The 20,959-nt window shown below is 32.3% G+C and overlaps 1 protein-coding gene across 1 annotated transcript in view; it reads left to right on the forward strand.

Moving 5' to 3' along the window:
• LOC139510881 (uncharacterized) overlaps positions 1-20,959 on the forward strand; it is an 89,069-nt gene that overhangs the window by 48,808 nt on the left and 19,302 nt on the right. Inside the window, exons 10-11 of the mRNA XM_071297424.1 lie at positions 1,931-1,958; positions 16,544-16,562. Coding sequence (XP_071153525.1) covers positions 1,931-1,958; positions 16,544-16,562 — 47 coding nt within the window. The remainder of the gene's footprint in view (positions 1-1,930; positions 1,959-16,543; positions 16,563-20,959) is intronic.

A 20,959-nucleotide genomic window follows, 5' to 3' on the forward strand; every position in this document is an offset into this window, starting at 1 on the left:
TTTACAAATTAATGATGTCCTTGTACCGATGACAAAATTTAGTAAATATTTTGACTAGTATGTGATATCAAAAACCCTGATGTGATAATTTTTCAGTAATACAAGATTTTCTTCGTTAAAATATAATACGTTGTTACATACACATAAACACCATACGATGGTGACAAAGGAACGTTACCATATAAAAATGGATAATTGACAATGGGAAATGAAAAATCATCCCTTTACAACTTTGTACTTGTTTTGGCTTTCAAACTATTTTGATCTGAGCGTCACTGATAAGTCTTATGTAGACGAAACGTGCGTTTGGCGTATCAAATTATAAGCCTGGGACCTTTGATAACTATTTACACCACTGGGTCGATGCCACTGCTGATGGACGTTTCGTCCCCGAGGATATCACCAGCCAAGTAGTCAGCACTTCGGTGTTGACATGAATATAAATTGTGTGGTAATTTATTTTTTTTATAAATTTAAGGTTTGCAAAAGTATAAATTATTCAAAATACTAACGATTTTCTGATCCCAGGCATAGAATACCTTAGTCGTATTTGGCACAACTTTTTGGAATTTTTAGGTGGTCCTCAATGTTCAACTTTGTACTTGTTTTGGCTTTCTAACTATTTTGATCTGTGAGCGTCACTGGTGAGTCTTATGTAGACGAAACGCGCGTCTGGCGTATCAAATTATAAGCCTTGTACCTTTGATAACTATTACCATAAATTTTGGTTTTAAGCCTCTTGTTAAAGATAGAGTTAGTGTTAGCTTTATTTACTTTATTTAAAGTAAGTTCCGCAAGATAAATCTCTTTAGTGAAGTCGTCATTATTGAGAGCCAATATATCATCAAAATATCTAAAAGGGTTATCAAATTTGTGTATCAGATGTTGTTTCGATGGGTCTTTGTGATTTTAGTCATAAATTGTAACTCATAACAATATTCCGGAGCTTGTATTTCTCATCATGAAATCCCTGATGGAAGGTTGCTGCTCACAGGAAAACTATTAAACCAAGGGTTCTATGTACTGTAGTTTAAGTCATCTCTTTGAAAGTTTTACGGACTCCACCATGACTTGATTGACTGTGATGAGTATGTTTCAACAGTTGTAATCACACTTCGTCCTCTTTTACTCGAATGAGACATCCCGGATTAAACTTATCACAAAATTTGTACTAACATGCGTACATGACTAAGCCAAACCTGAAATAGGATATGCTTTCCCTTCAAAGGTACTTGAGATCGGCCCAGTATTTTGTGGGGTTCGTGTTGCTGAGTCTTTAGTTGCTATGTTGTGTTTTGGTCGTTTTTCTTTTTTTGACATAATGTTGTCAGTTTGTCTTCGACTCAATATCCATGTGATATCTCCCGGCTCTTTTTTGCCTGTTGTGATTATTTGATTAAAAGTTTAGGAGTTAGTAAATAAAAAGTCTTACCGTACCTTGACTTCATTCGAAGTGGATTAATGTCAAACGAATTTCCATTGAAATAGAGTAACGTTGTAATGTTTCTTAAACAACAAATAATAATCGATGTGTTGTTCCTTTCATGTAGATATGTTTTCTACGTATTGAAGCCTTACATATATTTCACACCGGTATGCATGCATTCAGCATAACAATTGAGGCATGTGTAATGAGCGAAAACGAAATATTTGAATTTTTATGAAAAGAATCCGATTACTTTAAATTATTCTGTCAAAGAAGAACTCAGAATGCCGAACGAAAATGTTTTTAAACCATGGAATAAAAGTACACTTTCAACACGTAGTGCATATGTATATCTCAATACATGTGTTTTCTGTTTACTACGGACACAATCAAACAGATGTTACGATGCCACAATTTAGGTCAATCATATGACGGAAATACGTTTGAAATTTACTGACTTAATTTTTTTAAACCCTATCTTGATAATTCAATTATATTTTTTAGGATGAAAAGGACGAAAATACCGATCAAAGTAAGTTTATTTTTTAGACTGATATCTGGATAATGTATAGCCTTTGAACCACGGTCAACTAACAGAGGCGCAGTTTTTGTTGTTGTAAAACATCGTATTAACAGAAGGTTCCTGCTTGATTTAAAAACAATTCGTAGGTCATATTCCTAATAATCAAATATCACTTTTTTCTAAATTATTACTTACTTTAAAGTTGCAAATATGCAAGTAGAGTTTACCTTACACCGTTTTTGCAGTTTTTTAATGACTATTATTATTAAATCGTGTTTTGTTGTTCTGAGTTTTTGAACTGAAGAATACCTAATGAAGTTTATTCCAGAAACACGTGTCGTACGATGGAACTTCCTCTAATCCGAAACCATATTTAAATATTAAGTTTGTTACTCATTTAGATTAATATAATATCAAAGTCAAGTCTAAATTCTGTATCCCTTTGAAGACTCTGAAATTCTGCCAGAACAAATTACGACTGGAGCTCGAGTCATCTAATCTATATCTGATATGTTGATATAACTTCAATATTTCTTTCCATAATTTCCAATTTTGTAACTATCTTTCTGTGTTTGTCAAATCCGCATATAATAGTCCAGTCGATTTGTGAAACAATTGCTCAGATTGTGGTAAAAGCATAAAACTTTGCAGAGTGTTAGTTGAGGTCTTAACTAATATTTATAGCTATGGACCTAATTCAGAAAATCAAAATGGCGCTCTGGGTGGCCATTTTGAAATCATGTCCAGAAAATTTATAAACAATATTATTAAAAATATGAAAAATATATTACATTACCAATTTTGATAAACTTTCGTATATCTTATGACAAAGAATATCAACTGAGGACTATTTATGTATTAGGTGGCCATCTTGAATGGTGGCCATTTTGGAAAGGTAACTTTCAAATATATCAGTATTCGCTATCCTAAATTGTTTTTGAATTAATACTAAGTTTTATATGCATTTACAACTATTTTTCTTATCATTTTTGATATGACTGTTGCTATTCATATAGGATTTATTCACCAAGTGCTCAAATAAGGCATGCATATGTTAACTAATAAATGTATTTAAAAACTACACGTAAATTCTTTTAATTGCAGTTTAGCATGTAGGGCTTAGTTATTTTTAGCTCACCTGGCCCGAAGGGCCAAGTGAGCTATTCCCATCACTTTGCGTCCGGCGTCCGTCGTCGTCGTCCGTCGTCCGTCGTCCGTCGTCGTCCGTCGTCCGTCGTCGTTAACTTTTACAAAAATCTTCTCCTCTGAAACTACTGGGCCAAATCAAACCAAACTTGGCCACAATCATCATTGGGGTATCTAGTTTAAAAAATGTGTGGCGTGACCCGGTCAACCAACCAAGATGGCCGCCACGGCTAAAAATAGAACATAGGGGTAAAATGCAGTTTTTGGCTTATAACTCAGAAACCAAAGCATTTAGAGCAAATCTGACATGGGGTAAAAATGTTTATCAGGTCAAGATCTATCTGCCCTGAAATTTTCAGATGAATCGGTCAATCGGTTGTTGGGTTGCTGCCCCTGAATTGGTAATTTTGAGGAAATTTTGCTGTTTTTGGTTATTATCTTGAATATTATTATAGATAGAGATAAACTGTAAACAGCAATAATGTTCAGCAAAGTAAGATCTACAAATAAGTCAACATGACCAAAATGGTCAGTTGACCCGTTTAGGAGTTATTGCCCTTTATAGTCAATTTTTAACCATTTTTCGTAAATTAAAGTAATCTTTTACAAAAATCTTCTCCTCTGAAACTACTGGGCCAAATTAATTCAAACTTGGCCACAATCATCTTTGGGGTATCTAGTTTAAAAAATGTGTGGCGTGACCTGGTCAACCAACCAAGATGGCCGCCACCGCTAAAAATAGAACATAGGGGTAAAATGCAGTTTTTGGCTTATAACTCAAAAACCAAAGCATTTTGAGGAAATCTGACATGGGATAAAAATGTTTATCAGGTCAAGATCTATCTGCCCTGAAATTTTCAGATGAATCGGTCAATCGGTTGTTGGGTTGCTGCCCCTGAATTGGTAATTTTGAGGAAATTTTGCTGTTTTTGGTTATTATCTTGAATATTATTATAGATAGAGATAAATTGTAAACAGCAATAATGTTCAACAAAGTAAGATCTACAAATAAGTCAACATGACCAAAATGGTCAGTTGACCCCTTTAGGAGTTATTGCCCTTTATAGTCAATCTTTAACCATTTTTCATAAATCTAAGTAATCTTTTACAAAATCTCCACTGAAACTACTAGGCCACAATCATCTTTGGGGTATCTAGTTTGAAAAATGTGTCCGATGACCTGGCCATTCAACCAAGATGGCCGCCACGGCTAAAAATAGAACATAGGGGTAAAATGCAGTTTTTGGCTTATAACTATGAAACCAAAGCATCTAGAGCAAATCTGACAAGAAGTTAAATTGTTAATCAAGTCAATATCTATCTGCCCTGAATTTTTCAGATGAATTGGACAACTGGTTGTTGGGTTGCTGCCCTCCAATTGGTAATTTTTAAAGAAGTTTTGCCGTTTTTGGTTATCTTGAATACTATTATAGATAGCGATAAACTGTAAACAGCAATAATGTTCAGCAAAGTAAGATCTACAAATAAGTCAACATGACCTAAATGGTCAATTGACCCCTTAAGGAGTTATTGCCCTTTATAGTCAATTTTTAACAATTTTCATTAATTTGGTAAATTTATGTAAATTTTTACCAAATATAGTCTTCTGTTACTAATGGGCAAAGTTCATTATAGATATAATTGTAAGAAGCAAAATCGTTCAGTAAAGTAAGAACTTCAAACACATCACCATCACCAAAATACAATTTTGTCATGAATCCATTTGTGTCCTTTGTTTAATATGCACATAGACCAAGGTGAGCGACACAGGCTCTTTAGAGCCTCTAGTTGGTTATTATCTTGAATATTATTATAGATAGAGATAAAATGTAAACAGCAAAAATGTTCAGCAAAGTAAGATCTACAAATAAGTCAACATGACCAAAATGGTCTTTTGTACCCTTTAGGAGTTATGCCCTTTATAGTCAATTTTTAACCATTTTTCGTAAATCTTAGTTATCTTTTACAAAAATCTTCTCCTCTGAAACTACTGGACCAAATTAAACCAAGCTTGGCTACAATCTTCATTCAGGTATCTAGTTTAAAAATTGTGTCCGGTGACCCGGCCAACCAACCAAGATGGCCACCATGGCTAAAAATAGAACATAGGGTTAAAATGCAGTTTTTGGCTTATCACTCAAAAACCAAAGCATTTAGAGCAAATCTGACATGTGGTAAAATTGTTTATCAGGTCAAGATCTATCTGCCCTGAAATTTTGAGATGAATCGGACAACCCGTTGATAGGTTGCTGCCCCTGAATTGGTAATTTTAAGGAAATTTTGCTGTTTTTGGTTATTATCTTGAATATTATTATAGATAGAGATAAACTGTAAACAGCAAAAATGTTCAGCAAAGTAAGATCTACAAATAAGTTAACATGACCGAAATGGTCAGTTGACCCCTTTAGGAGTTATTGCCCTTTATAGTCAATTTTAACCATTTTTCTTAAATCTTAGTAATCTTTTACAAAAATCTTCTCCTCTGAAACTAATGGGCCAAATTAAACCAAACTTGGCCACAATCATCATTCGGGTATCTAGTTTAAAAATTGTGTCTGGTGACCTGGCCAACCAACCAAGATGGCTGCCATGGCTAAAAATAGAACATAGGGGTGAAATGCAGTTTTTGGCTTATCACTCAAAAACCAAAGCATTTAGAGCAAATCTGACATGTGGTAAAATTGTTTATCAGGTCAAGATCTATCTGCAACAACAAAAGAGAGTTTTTAACGACCTCAGCTGGCTATACAACCCTTGCACAATCAACTGAATTTTGCAGAAATCATTAACAGGATAGATTGCCCTTATATGATAATTTTTTATATCTTTTTTGTTTTTTTTGGCAAAGGGGGGGGGGGGGGGTTGCGCAACAACAAAACAACTTCACAACTTTCTCATTACTTTGCATTTCTTGTTAGATAAATTTTACAAAATTCTCCCCTGAAACAACTGTCAAATTTAAACAAACTTAGTTTAAATCACCACTAGGATATCCAGGGACCACTGTGTATGATGACCCTGCCTGCCCACATGGCTGAAATAAAACATAGGTTTCAAACGCACTTTTTAGTATTATATTTCTGAAACTAAACGACAGTACAATAGTTGCATTTATCATGCATCAATTGTAAATAAAAATATCAGGTGAGCGACACAGGGTCCTTGGACCCTCTAGTTTTTGTTATAAATGATTGAAAAAATACATATCTAAGAAATTTGAAAAGACCAAAATGATATGGGATGTACATTTTTTACATGATTCTTGTAAAATCCTTTTTTGTATTTCTAACCCATTTTCTCAAAATTTTAGCTAAAAATACTGACTTGATTGGTCGTAAAATTTGAAAACTGGATTACTCAATAACCGTTCATTGTAAATACACAATTTTTTCACAGAGTTATGTTTGATTATAATATTTTAAAAATTAATTGATATATTCTACTTGTATCCCATGTTTTGGAAATAATTCAAGAACGAGATTTGAACGAGACTGAACAAGACTGAAAAGTCAGAAGAATACATCCTTAATGTAAAGTATTTTTTGGTTCCACTGGACGCATTAAATCTCCTGCGATATATGCACTATTCTTGTGTTAAGAACTGTATTAATATGTATATGTATTATGAAAACTTACCTTCAATAATTTCCACAATATTTCAGAGGTGATATCAGTTATATCTTTAGGATTTTTAGGGTCAAATGTTGATGGTGGACATCTTCCAAAACTAAATACACCTGACTTATGTTTACAGGAAGCTTCTCCTAAAGCAAAGTTATACTTCTCTTCAGGATATAAATCGGTCCATGTCATACCCATAATGCAATAGCCATCAGAGGGGTTGACATTTTGTAGAGGAGCAAAGAAATCTGTCACTAAATATTGAAGCTGTTCTGTTACTTTATTGCACCTTTCTTTAATATTCCAATCTGTGTTTTCTAAGTTGATTTTATCCAACCATTGCACATCCATTCCCATGTAATAAATCTTTAAAAATTCCTCAATGAATTGAAATAATGTGTATGAACTTGACTGCAAATTTATTCTGAAATTCTCGACGAAATCTGGAAAGTCGTTTATCTGCACTAAATATATTACTCTTTTTGGTGATATAAATAAATGTTTTAAAAATTCTAAATCCAAACTGGATCTCCACTGAACATATGTTTGATGACAAAATAATTTCTTCTTTTTTGGTAATGGTTTGAATATTTGTGAATCACTGTCAATATTTATACCATTTTTGTCTGTATTAATAACGGAGTTATCTCCACTTCCATCCACTTGATCTAAGTATATTTGACTGAGGTTAAAGAAATGTCTTTCATCAAGTGGTTTTCCATTTAATTTGCCAATTAGGAAAATTGATTCTGAACTCTGTGTGGAAAACCAACTACCCATTGCATTTCATCTGTCTGACAGTTCTGAAATTTGATTTTAATAAAATTATTTTAAGATCTTTTTAAAAATTATTAGTTATACATGTATTTGATTAAGTCCATTTAAGTGATCCAAAGTGCATGGACTGTAAACCTGATTAAATCCTTAGATGACGAAAAAGGAGTTTTGATGAAGGGTAATAACGTTACAAGTTCATCAACAATTTTCATAATACAATACAAACAATGAGATAAATAAGATTAATGAGAACAATTTAAGATCCTAAAGATTATGTAGTTAAATAATCCATAATAAAAAAAAATCTAATGCATTTTAATGCTTTAAGTGATGTTGATATACATTACAAATAAAAAGCCAAAAAAAGAATGGATATCCATATACACAGTCATTGGACCAAAGTGAGTTCCCAGTCAAGAAATGCCCTATCATTTCACCTAAAATCAATATTTTTCAAAAAAATATTACTAAGTAACTACATTACTGATTTATATCAAATAAATACTATAAGATGTAGAAATTCTTTACAAGTTTTATTGTTTATTTAAACATTATATTATTCATGCTCATTTTGATTTTCTGACGAGATGAACACAAAGAAAAATATTTCTTGAAAATTTTACCAAATAATTTAAAATCAAAATCATAAAATTTTACATTTGTGTTCAACCCATCAGATAATGAAAACGAAATTCAAGAAAAATTATGGCCAAATGAACCAAAAATCTTTAGACATTTCGATATCTTTTGGTATCTATTTTTATAAAAATCGCTCATAGTTACTTAGTAATAATTTTTAGCTCACCTGTCCCGAAGGGACAAGTGAGCTTATGCCATCACTTGGCGTCCGTCATCGTCCGTCGTCTGTCGTCGTCTGTCGTCGTCCGTCGTCCGTCGTCGTAAACTATTTCAAGAATCTTCTCCTCTGAAACTACTGGGCCAAATACTTTTAAACTTTAACTGAATGTTCCTTAGGGTATCTAATTTATAAATTGTATCCGAAGTTTTGATCTATCAACAAACATGGTCGCCATTGCTAAAAATAGAACATAGGGGTCAAATGCAGTTTTTGGCTTATAACTCAAAAACCAAAGCATTTAGAGCAAATCTGACGTGGGGTAATATTGTTTATCAGGTCAAGATCTATCTGCCCTGAAATTTTCAGATGAATCAGACAACCCGTTGTTGGGTTGCTGCCCCTGAATTGGTAATTTTAAGGAAATTTTGCTGTTTTTGGTTATTATCTTGAATATTATTATAGATAGAGATAGAGATAAACTGTAAACAGGAATAATGTTCAGCAAAGTAAGATTTACAAATAAGTCAACATGACGGAAATGGTCAGTTGACCCCTTTAGGAGTTATTGCCCTTTATAGTCAATTTTTAACCATTTTTCGTAAATCTTAGTAATCTTTTACAAAAATCTTCTCCTCTGAAACTACTGGGCCAAATACTTCCAAACTTTAATTGAATGTTCCTTAGGGTATCTAGTTTGTAAATTGTATCTGAAGTTATGATCTATCAATAAACATGGTCGCCATTGCTAAAAATAGAACATAGGGGTCAAATGCAGTTTTTGGCTTATAACTCAAAAACCAAAGCATTTAGAGCAAATCTGACAGGGGTATTATTGTTTATCAGGTCAAGATCTATCTGCCCTGAAATTTTCAGATGAATCAGACAACCTGTTGTTGGGTTGCTGCCCCTGAATTGGTAATTTTAAGGAAATTTTGCTGTTTTTGGTTATTATCTTGAATATTATTATAGATAGAGATAAACTGTAAACAGGAATAATGTTCAGCAAAGTAAGATTTACAAATAAGTCAACATGACGGAAATGGTCAGTTGACCCCTTTAGGAGTTATTGCCCTTTATAGTCAATTTTTAACCATTTTTCGTAAATCTTAGTAATCTTTTACAAAAATCTTCTCCTCTGAAACTACTGGGCCAAATACTTCCAAACTTTAACTGAATGTTCCTTAGGGTATCTAGTTTGTAAATTGTATCCGAAGTTGTGATCTATCAACAAACATGGTCGCCATTGCTAAAAATAGAACATAGGGGTCAAATGCAGTTTTTGGCTTATAACTCAAAAACCAAAGCATTTAGAGCAAATCTGACGTTGGGTAATATTGTTTACCAGGTCAAGATCTATCTGCCCTGAAATTTTCAGATGAATCAGACAACCTGTTGTTGGGTTGCTGCCCCTGAAGTGATAATTTTAAGGAAATTTTGCTGTTTTTGTTTATTATCTTGAATATTATTATAGATAGAAATAAACTGTAAACAGCAATAATGTTCAGCAAAGTAAGATCTTCAATTAAGTCAATTTGACCAAAATTGTCAATTGACCCCTTAAGGAGTTATTGCCCTTTAAAGACTTTTTTCACAATTTGTTCATCATGTTAACTTACTTTAAAAAATCTTCTCCTTTGAAACTGCTGTATCAATTTCAGCCAAACTTAGGCTAAATGAGTTTCAGAGTATCTAGTATAAATTTTATATTTTATTTCCTTGTATGTCAAGAAACATAGCTCCTATGGCTAAAATAGAACATAGGAGAAAATGATTATTTTTTTTGGCTTTTGAAGAAAATAGGACGATCCAAAAAACATTTAAATAAATTGAAAAGCCAAAATAATCATTGATGAGAGATTTAACCAAAAGAATTAAGGTGAGCGATTCAGGCTCTTGAGAGCCTCTTGTTTTACCACCAAAAAATGCGTAGATACAATATAAGTTATGAACACTGTATGTTGAAAAAGAATACTACGTATTTATTAATTCAATGGAGCTGAAAAAATAATAAATAGACTGGAAAGAATTCCGTAACGCCAAGAAAGGACACATGAGGATTTACAATGTCAATCAAATACAAAAAGAGCAGACATAGACATTTGAGCTGGTAATCAGTCATTTTTGTAAGCATACAACTGTTCCAAGTTGATGAAGGCCATGTAATGGGAGAAACACTCCAGAATCACAAGGCAAAAGATACGTATCATGTCAAAGCAATTGAAATCTTAAGATCAAAACATATTTTGTCAGGAAAAAAGTCTACGATGAGTCACGGATTGAAAATACCAGTAAAATAACCAGCAACGGTTGTGATGAATTAACAAGAACAATATGACTGCAGGATTTTTTTTTCTTTCATTGTGATGAGGTATCTGACTATCACCATTAAGCCTCGACAATTATGATCGACAATAGAGTATGTGACTGTCACTTGAACTACTAACCAATGTTCTTTTAGCAGGACTCAGTGCTGAAGATTAATATTTCAGGAGCAGACATCATGCTAAATGTTTGTCAAAACTTTACGACAGGGCAATTAGACAGAATTCGAGACACAGAAAAAAAAGTCAAGAATTTGTTATCCATGGAATGGGACTGCCAAATTGATTGTAAACAGTGACGGCTCACACTCTGGAACATATATCGTTTTAATATTTGAAATTGATGATATTGGTAAATTGTACAGTAAACGTTCTTAGTAAATATGAGTTGTCATGGAAGTAATGATTAATACAACGCTTCTGAAAAATTGAATACTAGCTGCCATAGATGATATGCAAGCACACATGAATGGTTGCATCTTCTCCGGATTCTCAACGAATATGTTGGGGAAGTTCTAAAACAGGTCATGTCTTTTAGTCGTGATGATGAAGGCCTCTTCATAGTCAAAGTAACTAGAATATTTTTAAGAGTTAAGCTTGTTACTATAAAGAGGTTTAAAGGACATTCAATGTAAGCCTTCCAAATGAATCAGTTCCACAATCTTTAAGACATCTTACTCTCTATCTGAGGACTGATAAGTTGCAGTTGTATCCTTTCAACGACGAGTTCCGCAATTGAACTATTATAGCTGAGAAATGGTAAGTCTTGTCTGCCACTCAACGATATTTCTGGACTGTGTCTTGATGTTTGGCCATTCTTTCTAAGGAAACTTATGTCTGTTGAACTGATTCGCGTCAACAGCTGTTATTTAGTGTCCCTGTAAAGTTATTTTTAGTATCAAGCATATATATTTTGCCCGCTAAGGCTATGGTGATGCCTTCATTTTTACCCTTTTATTATTAGGTCTGTTTCAGAGCTTCACGATTACATTTGTTAAAAATCAAGAACACTTATTTATCTTGCTTGTATGCTTATAGATATCCTATGGCAGCTACATTCCAATTTTGTTAACTGCGTTGTATCAGTTCTTCTTTCCATGATAATCTAAGATCTTCCAGGCGTGATCTGCAAGCTTAGAGATTGGTACAATACTTCTTCCAGACCGTGTGCCATCAATATACTTCATCATTTAGGAAAGCACAAAATTCATGGCTTTCTTTCTGTGTTTTTTATTCTGCCTATTTGCTATGTTGTCAAGTTTCATCAAGCATGATACTAGTGATTTGACATCTCCAGCTCTTACTATGTCTAAGAGAATATGTCTTGTAGTACAAGTGCACAGTCATGCCCTTTTTTTTGTCGATTTGAAAATGTCGATGTATCATGGAGATCTTCAGATACATCACCACAGAAAAAATACATTGCAGTCATTGTTCTTTTTGATCCAGTTCAACTTTACAGTGTCTGGTTACTTATTGTTTCCTTTCAATTGGCAACTTATCTTCAACATCAGAAGTATGTTTTCCCTTTTGCTGATGAAATATTTTGAGGTCTGAAAATTTGTTTGACATGATTTGTGCCATTTTGCCTTGTGATTCTGGAGTGCTTCTGCAGTTCCATAGCCCTCATTCAACTGTTTCGAATTGAACGAAAGGAAAACCAATTCAAGACCCAATATCTTCGCATGCTTGCATCAAAAGAGTGATTGCCAGCTCAAATATCTATGACTGTTCTGTTTTTTTCTGTTTAATTGCCCATTATGTTTTTCTTATATCTACTTCCAGTGTTTTCGAAATCTACAATTTTGATCTTTTCCAAAAAATACACTTTCGGTCATAAATTATATAATATATACGTAATTTCTGTTTTAAAAAGTTACTTAGGCAAACGTGTAAGTAACAGAAATTTTGATACTGATATCTTAATTTTGTAAACATGTGCATGCCTTATCTGACCTCTGTGTGAATATCAAATATAAATTAGTAAAAAAAGTATGAATGCAAACAGTGAATTAATAAGATTAGCGAATAATTATATATTGGAAATACATGTTTTCAAAATGGCCATTATTCAAGATGGCTACCAAAAAATCAATATATATGAAGTCCTCAGATGACAGTCCTTGTCAATTGTGATGAATATACCATATGACTATATAATAATTTCCTGCAGCAAGCGTTTAACTTATAAGTCAAAGTGAACTTACTAAGGAAATGCAAATGTGTAAAGGCAGTATTAAGTTGTTCTACTCTATGTTGAGGACAATGTGATAGAATATGATTAACAGAGTGTGGTTTTGACAAAACATGTACATGTACATTTCATTTATTGTTAGATATTTTTAACGTCAATTGGGAACATTTGAGCAGTTGATGTTCTTATAACATTACTTGTATGATATAGAATTCATTATGTCTGCAATCAAGGTTTTTGAAAGTTGTTTCAAATAAACAATATCAACAAAACGAATTATCCTGTAATCAGCCAACTATTATAAACGACAGGTATACAAATATTTTCTTGCTTTATTTCTACGTATAAAATAAAATTCTCCTGTTATTCTATGTCGAACAAGCGGTTGCACGAATATATATTGCTTTCAGAGGAATAGTTCATTTTATGATCCTCTTCGTGTCCGCGTTTTAAAACTTTTGTACACAAAACAGAAGAATAACTCGGGGGAGGGGAAAAGGCCATCTTTTTGTCCTGTTTATATAGCTCAAACAAATGCATTTGTTTATATCTTCCACAATGCATTTTTTTTATTATATCGATTAATGACTACATATTTTGGCTTAAAAAAAAATCAAGACGGCCGCCATTCAATATGGGTAATATTTCCAAAACTTTTGTTCTACAAGACAATTGGATTCAACACTGTTATTCTATCAACCAGATTTCATGTCATTATCTTCTCTAATATCATTTTCATTATTTTCTATTATTAATCTATTGAGATCAAACGGCCGCCATTTTAAAATGGCCGCCTCTTCCGCCTATTTCGATTTTCAGATTGGGTCCATAGCTTAAAATGTTGTCCATGACATATACTCCTACTATGCCAAATTTCATGCTTTTACCACAATCTGAGCAATTTTGTCAAAAATCTGCACAAATCGACTGGACAACATTGCTAAGCATAACATTGATATTGAGTGAACCTATGAAGAGGTATTTTGACAGAGACAACATCCAATCCTAAAAGGAAGCAATTAAAACAAAATAGAAGAACGAATATCACAATAATCAATCATAATATAACTTCAACTCAATATTACTCAACACTTACATAATAATATATATCAACTTTTAAAATATAAATAAAACAATCTGATCAAATAATCTAAAAAAAGGAATTGTGACTAATATTTTCAATACTTTTCAAAATTTTATGAATATTTCGGAAGTAATTTATGGTAACTGGACTATTTTCACCATTGACTTAAGCCTAGTATAGATTTATGGTGTCAGTTGAATTCGGGTTATAATGCAGTGAATGTTTTTTTTATTAAGATATATATAAAATAGTATATAAAACAACTTAATGAATTTAAAAAAAAACGAGAGCTTAAATGTTTTGTTTTATTAAACCAAGAATTTAATATAATCATGATAATAGAATTTCCATAGCAATCCTTGATAACCTTTTTAAAAACGGAAATGTATTCCAAAGTAACAGTATAATTTTTTTTCAATTAATTTAAGTATTTTTTTGTCAAATTAACATGGCATACATAAAGCACTTTAATATGTTCTAATTACTTTAGTGGATGTGTGTTTACAGGTAAACAGAAAGCCCTATTATCTTAAATTCGTGTATTACTTATCTAGTACATACATGTATATTCGAAAGGCCTTGTTATTTAATTTAAACAGGATGTTGCAATTTTGAATCAATGTTATTTAGAACTTAATACCTCTGACCAGGTGTGATCTTATTTATGAGTTTGCCACCAAGCAGAGGTTATAATTCATATTTCACCACTAATCAGATAAACAATTTTATTTATTTATTTAATTTTATCCCTTTTTGATACAAGTTATATACAATATATTTTTTTTTATCCTAAATATAATCAGAGATATATTTCTTTTATAAGGTTAAATTTTTTTATAAATTTTGTTGGCTGTTGTTATATATGTCAGTTAAAAAGAAATTTATTTTAACAGTTAAAAAAGTACAGTTTGTTGGTCTAGTATGGTTCAGACTGGTCGAGTATTGTTCAGACCTTTGGTTAAGTATGGTTTAGACTGGAAAAATAGGTCGAGTACATGTCGAAAATGGGTTAAGACTGTTTCAGACTGGTCGAGTAATAGTTCAGACTATTTTCAACGGCAAAAATAAGGGTCAAGTACGATTCAGTACAGTCAAGTATGGTTCAGACTGGGGTCGAGTAATGTCAAGTAAAAGCCTTAATAAAACTTCATAAGGCTGCAATTTAGTTACATAAATTGTAACATAAAGAGTTAAAACAGTTTAACAGGTTAAACAAATCAGAAGCGGAAATTAAAAAAACAATCAAATAGTCGTTTGTACCACAAATACAGACAGACAAGCATGATTAAAATCAGAAGTAATATAAGACCAAAGGAAGTACATTGTACTTGCATCGACAAGGTACCAATCTCATGGTTGGGTAAGCCACCTTTTTTCGGAAGCTTTAGTTTACAATATTTGTACGTTGATACTTTAGTTTAAAGTTTGAACAAGCTTATATGAAATTGTTTTACTTAGCTTGAATTCGTGGTTCGTGTATAACACTAATATGCATGCATTTAAGTACTTTTTAAATAGCTGCACAAAGATTGCATGATGTACCCTTATTGTGTATATTAAAACTATTGCAAAAATAGAATTTTATAGTAAGAACTTAATTGAAAGCCATTTAATCAGAAGTAAATAAAATGGTTCTATAGAACAATATGCATGATGATACCTTCATTCGTTCAAATATTCTGTCAAATGTGTCCGTGAAAAGTCCATTAGCTCTGTTATAAAACAAACCACCAAATTTTCAAAATCAAACTGAGGGAATCTACATTTACCAATCATACATGTCATAACAACAATGTTAAATTTGATACAAGCATACTAGATGACGTGCACGAATTTAAAAACAAACTTTTATTTATTTGACGGTCAAAGTCCAGTAACTGAAGAATGACAAACCAGAACTTTTTTTTGATAAAAAAGTAAGTTATGTTCTAGCATTCTAACAATTATGTTTCGTTTAATCGATTTAAACACGAAAATTGTTCAAAGCAAATTTGAGATATCGTACGACGTGGAACGGGGTGTACAGAATAAACAACAATACACCAAGAAATACAACACAGAGAAAACAATAGGCAAAACTATAATTTATAAAGAATAATGAGGGTATTAAAATGCAAAAACGGAGAATAATAGGCCAAAAAAGGGACGTTGGTAGACAACAATGTGTCCCGTCTTTGACAGCTCTATAACAAAAAATATGAATCCATATGTTATATGTATAGCCCATTGTGCGATTCCACTTGTCCAGTAACAATAATGAGGTAACAAAAGTAAACTCCGACAAAAGACGCATATATGATATACGTGTGCATATATCTGATATTACTTTTGGCGAATCAAGCACGACAAGCAATTTCAAATAGATATGCTCATTTTCAGACGTCATGTGAATAACTACCGGACGGTAAATCAGTAAGTAAGGTGTAGGCCTCCATTTAATTTTCTAGGATTTTGATTGCAGCAAATTGTAAACTTTGATATGCATATTTTGGCTAATAGATATAAAATTAAGAAGGTGTTGTATTCATCAGTCTTTTTCAAGCGCGTACTGTTGCTGTCAATCAACAGATCTTAACAGTATTTACTGCAATGCATTTGCAGTGAATGATCCAATTTACTGAAGTTATAATTCCATTGCTTACTTTATTTCAGAAAACAACATTCCAGTAAAGTAAGTGTCATGATTCTAAAATAATTGAAATCACTTGCATATAACACTAACCTTTTCATCAGTATGCTTATTAGAATAACTACAACCTGATGGTAGTACTTCTTTTGTAATTTTTTCTTTCTATGTTAGACAATACAATGAATTTAATAGTTTTACCAATCGTGCATTCCGTAACTTTCTACTTTTTTTCTATATTTTAACAGTAGAATTCTACAAAAATAAAAAACAATATGTTGAAATTTCAAGAATAGTCTTTTCACCGGGGAAAATATTTTATATACAATATATTGAAGGAAAGATAAGATCGTTGATTTAAATATCACGTGCATGCGATTGGACAAATGACAACAAGGACAGCACATTATATGGACAGTGTGGAAGACGATGATCCTCTATATCTACGATGTCTAGGTCCTTTCAAACTCATATAGATAAATGGACATGTGGAATTACGTGATATAAAACCAACAAGCAACAACATTAGCCGAAATATGTCTTAGGGCAACATGTAGTATCAACAATAGACATATGTCTATACTATATGTCAATCTCTCACGAGGAAATCATGAATAAAAATGCCAATTTACATTTAATTCGCCAACTTACGAAATTTAGTCATTTATGACATGCAACTACTAACGAGGTTCCTAATTGGACGCAACAATAGATAAGTTAGCAAATGTATCTAAAGACAGTCCTCAGACGGGGCATTTCATTTAAATAGTTTTCTAAGTAAGTATCGTAAAAACTACAGCATTTAGAGCAAAAGATTTGTTTTTTGATTTTTGAGAACATACATGTAGGGGCCAAATAAAGTTTTTGGCTTTTATCTCAAAAACCACTACAAACCAGTTCATGTTCACCAGTCGAGGTCCACTGCTATATTGGATCCAACTCTCTCAGAGGGATCAAATTTTGTTTGCCTTGTCTCTACATTCTTAACTGGTATACACAAGTTATTATTAGACATTTTTGAAAACTGTTTAAAACTTTTATGTTTACATTGATGATGACATTTACAAATTATTATATAGAAGCCATCTCAAAGGGTACAATGTTGATAACTTGAAAAGCGAATAACGCATTCATAAGATGTATTTTTAATCAAATCAACAAAACAAGTCGCGACGCCTGCATACAAAAGCAGCATAAATATTTAAATTTTGATAGAATTTCCTGCTAACTCTTTCCATAACTCTATACTTCTTCAATTTTTTTCTCAACAGTAACTCTGTATTCTTTGATGAAATTATTAATTTTTCGACACCTCTCTTTAAATTGACCTGTTTTCACTGTATTAGTTGTCGTTTATAGAGTGCCACAAGAGGATATCTATTAGGAAATATTTTATCATAAACTATCCCTTCAACAAGAGATTCAAACTCAGTATTTCTACCATTTGACCATATCATCGCAATGTCCCTAAAATTAAAGCTTCTTGGGATCAGCTAGTGACCTGTAAATTTCCGTTGAGTTCTGGTCAATAGCATCTACTACCGTTAGCAGTTTTGTTAACACTTGTGCTATTAATTCATTTAGAGATGGCCACTGTACCAGATTATGAAAATGTTGGTAAAACAATGATATTCACTAATTAATTTCATTATGTATTGTGGTAACGCTTACGTCAAGGATTGCGGTAATCATATGAAATCACGGGTATGATCTGAGTCAAAGCATGAACAACATTTCTTTATATCTAGGATAGGTGTGTGTTGCCTATCAATGATACGCACGAACGTATCATTTCCAATTTGTTTCAATATGTCTAAAAGGGTTTTGGCTGTTTCTCCAGTTGTTTGATAAAAAGAGTATCTGTGACGGGAAAAGATTTGAGAACATCGTTCCCCTCCTAGTTTCTACAGCATCGTCTACAATTCTATATCTAAGTTCAAGTAATGGTTCAGTGTGAAAACCTCTTGTTGGAACTCTTATCCGGGGATGAAAAAATATTATGACGAATAAAGACGTGCTGCATTGTAACAAGAGGGCGGGCAACACAAATGTCATACAGTGGAAGAAGAGGAACGCGGGTTTCTATCTGACGAGCAACAGCCCGGACCTAGTGCTCCAATGACAAAAAAAGCTGATCCAAAAAAGCATATCATTGATTCAGCTAGTTAAAAGGAAACTGCTGATCTATGAGAAATTCATGGCTAAGAAAATTTCTAAAATATAGAAGGCTTGAGAGTCAGCTTTCTTCAGAATCAGACGATTAAAACATATTTTGACATTAATTGCAATTAATTTCCGTGTTTTCACAGTGAAATAAAACCCAAAAATTTCACTCCTCTTACGTCATACAACAATAGGTATTGCAATACGTTCCTGATGACGCGGCATCAAAACAAATTGTGAATGCGTAGAAAAAGATATTGTTTCTTAAATTTTCTACTTTAATTCGATTAAAAAACCCGTTTTCAATGCAATAAAAAGAATAAGAAATCAAAGAATTCAAATATCGAAAAATATTCAACTTGTGACCGAACAACACTGATAATTAACTCACGCACCTTCGTAAATTTATCAGTTGTTTTGTCATTCGTTGAATATTGTTTTCTATATTTGAATTTTATCAATTAGTTATTTTATAATTAAATAATGTTAATAAGTTACTGATTTCATTCGGAATCAAAATATTTTCTTTTATTATTTTCACTTATTAAGCATGTAGCCACATCTTTCATGACATAGTATATTTTGATATGACCCACAAGTTTACCTGTAATTATCATCGTCAACTTAAAAGTTATTGTGAACTATAGTAACTGTTTGAGAAAATGTCTATTATCATATGATAGGTTAAAATATATTTAAATACAATGATGTGTGAAACCTGCGAAGGAAAATATAAAGCATTTTGAGTTGTTTTGAATATTTTCCGTAGAATTATTGTTTGATGCATGTATGCGATATATCTAAACTACCGTCGAAAACGGCTGAACCAGGTTTAAATTGCTACAATTGACTCAGGCTGAAAACATCATAGTGCCGATTTTCGGTTTGATCGAATGTATTATTCTATTAAACGTACATTATCCCGATATGTGAAAAGAAATCATTATCATAAATTCTTGCATATAAATTTGGTTGCCGAACATCTATTTTATACAGCTTGCATGCCATTGAAATTTGGTTTTCGGGATTTTTCCCAAAATGGGTAACCGATTTGATGTAATACATTTTTGCATCTATTAGGTTTTCGGGAAAGTTCCCGAAGTGTTTGGAGACTTCAGTGTGATTTATTGTCGAGCCTGCGACTTTTGTCGCAAAAGAGAGACATAGCGATCCTACTTTCTGTCGTCGTCGTCGGTGTCGTCGTCGTCCACAAATATTCACTCTGTGGTTAACGTTTTTGAAATTTTCATAACTTTCTTAAACTATCCTGCATTTCTACCAAACTTGTACAGAGGCTTGTTTATGATCATAAGAAAGAATCCAGAAGTAAATTTTGTCAAAAGGAAATCCTGTTTATCCGTATTTTACTTATAAATGGACTTAGTTTTTCTGCCAGTTAACATTACATTCACTCTCTGGTTAAAGTTTTTGAAATTTTAATAACTTTCTTAAAACATCCTGGATTTGTACCAATCTTGGACAGAAGCTTGTTTATGATCAAAAGCTAATATCTTGAAGGAAATTTTGTAGAAATATATTTCCTGTTTTTCCGTATATTAGTTATAAGTGGACTTAGTTTTTCTTCCAGTCAATATTACATAAAGTCTGCAGTTAAAGTTTTTAAAACATTTATTAGATTCATAAACCATCCTGGATTTTAACCACAGAAGCTTCTTACAATCAAAAGATAGTGTCTAGAAGAAAATTTTAAATAATTTTTCACCATTTTAGGTGAGCCTGCGACTGCAACACATAGCGATCCTACATTCCGTCGTTGTCTGAAATCTGTAAATCTATTATGTGCATTCCCCTATCACACTGAAAACATAGACAACAGCAAAAGTAGGCGAGACACTGGGTTCCGCGGAACCCATATGAATTTTTTGCATGTAGATAGCATTTATGTTGAAAAAGTATTTCGGGAATTTCCCAAATAAAACGTTAGCATGTCTTATTTCACTTTGAATTCTCTGAAATTGACATACGTGTTGAGAATTTTCTCAAACTTCAATAAACTGTGAGAATAAAGATGTAGAGTATCATAAAACTAAATGATGTGATTTTTGTATGAAATCTGAAATCATTTATCTAATGGTAAAACATGGAAAGAGATTATACAGTGGAATAAAATAGATTTTACACTTTTATAAAAGATTTATTTACATTAAACACGTGAATATCATAAAAAATCATATCATTCACGGAAAATGAATATAATACTTGCATGCATGGGATATAAACTTAAGTTCAAATATCATGTTGTGCCTTTCCTAGTTTTG

Source organism: Mytilus edulis, chromosome 2 (genome assembly GCF_963676685.1).
Source record: "Mytilus edulis chromosome 2, xbMytEdul2.2, whole genome shotgun sequence".
In the NCBI taxonomy this organism is placed as follows: domain Eukaryota; kingdom Metazoa; phylum Mollusca; class Bivalvia; order Mytilida; family Mytilidae; genus Mytilus; species Mytilus edulis.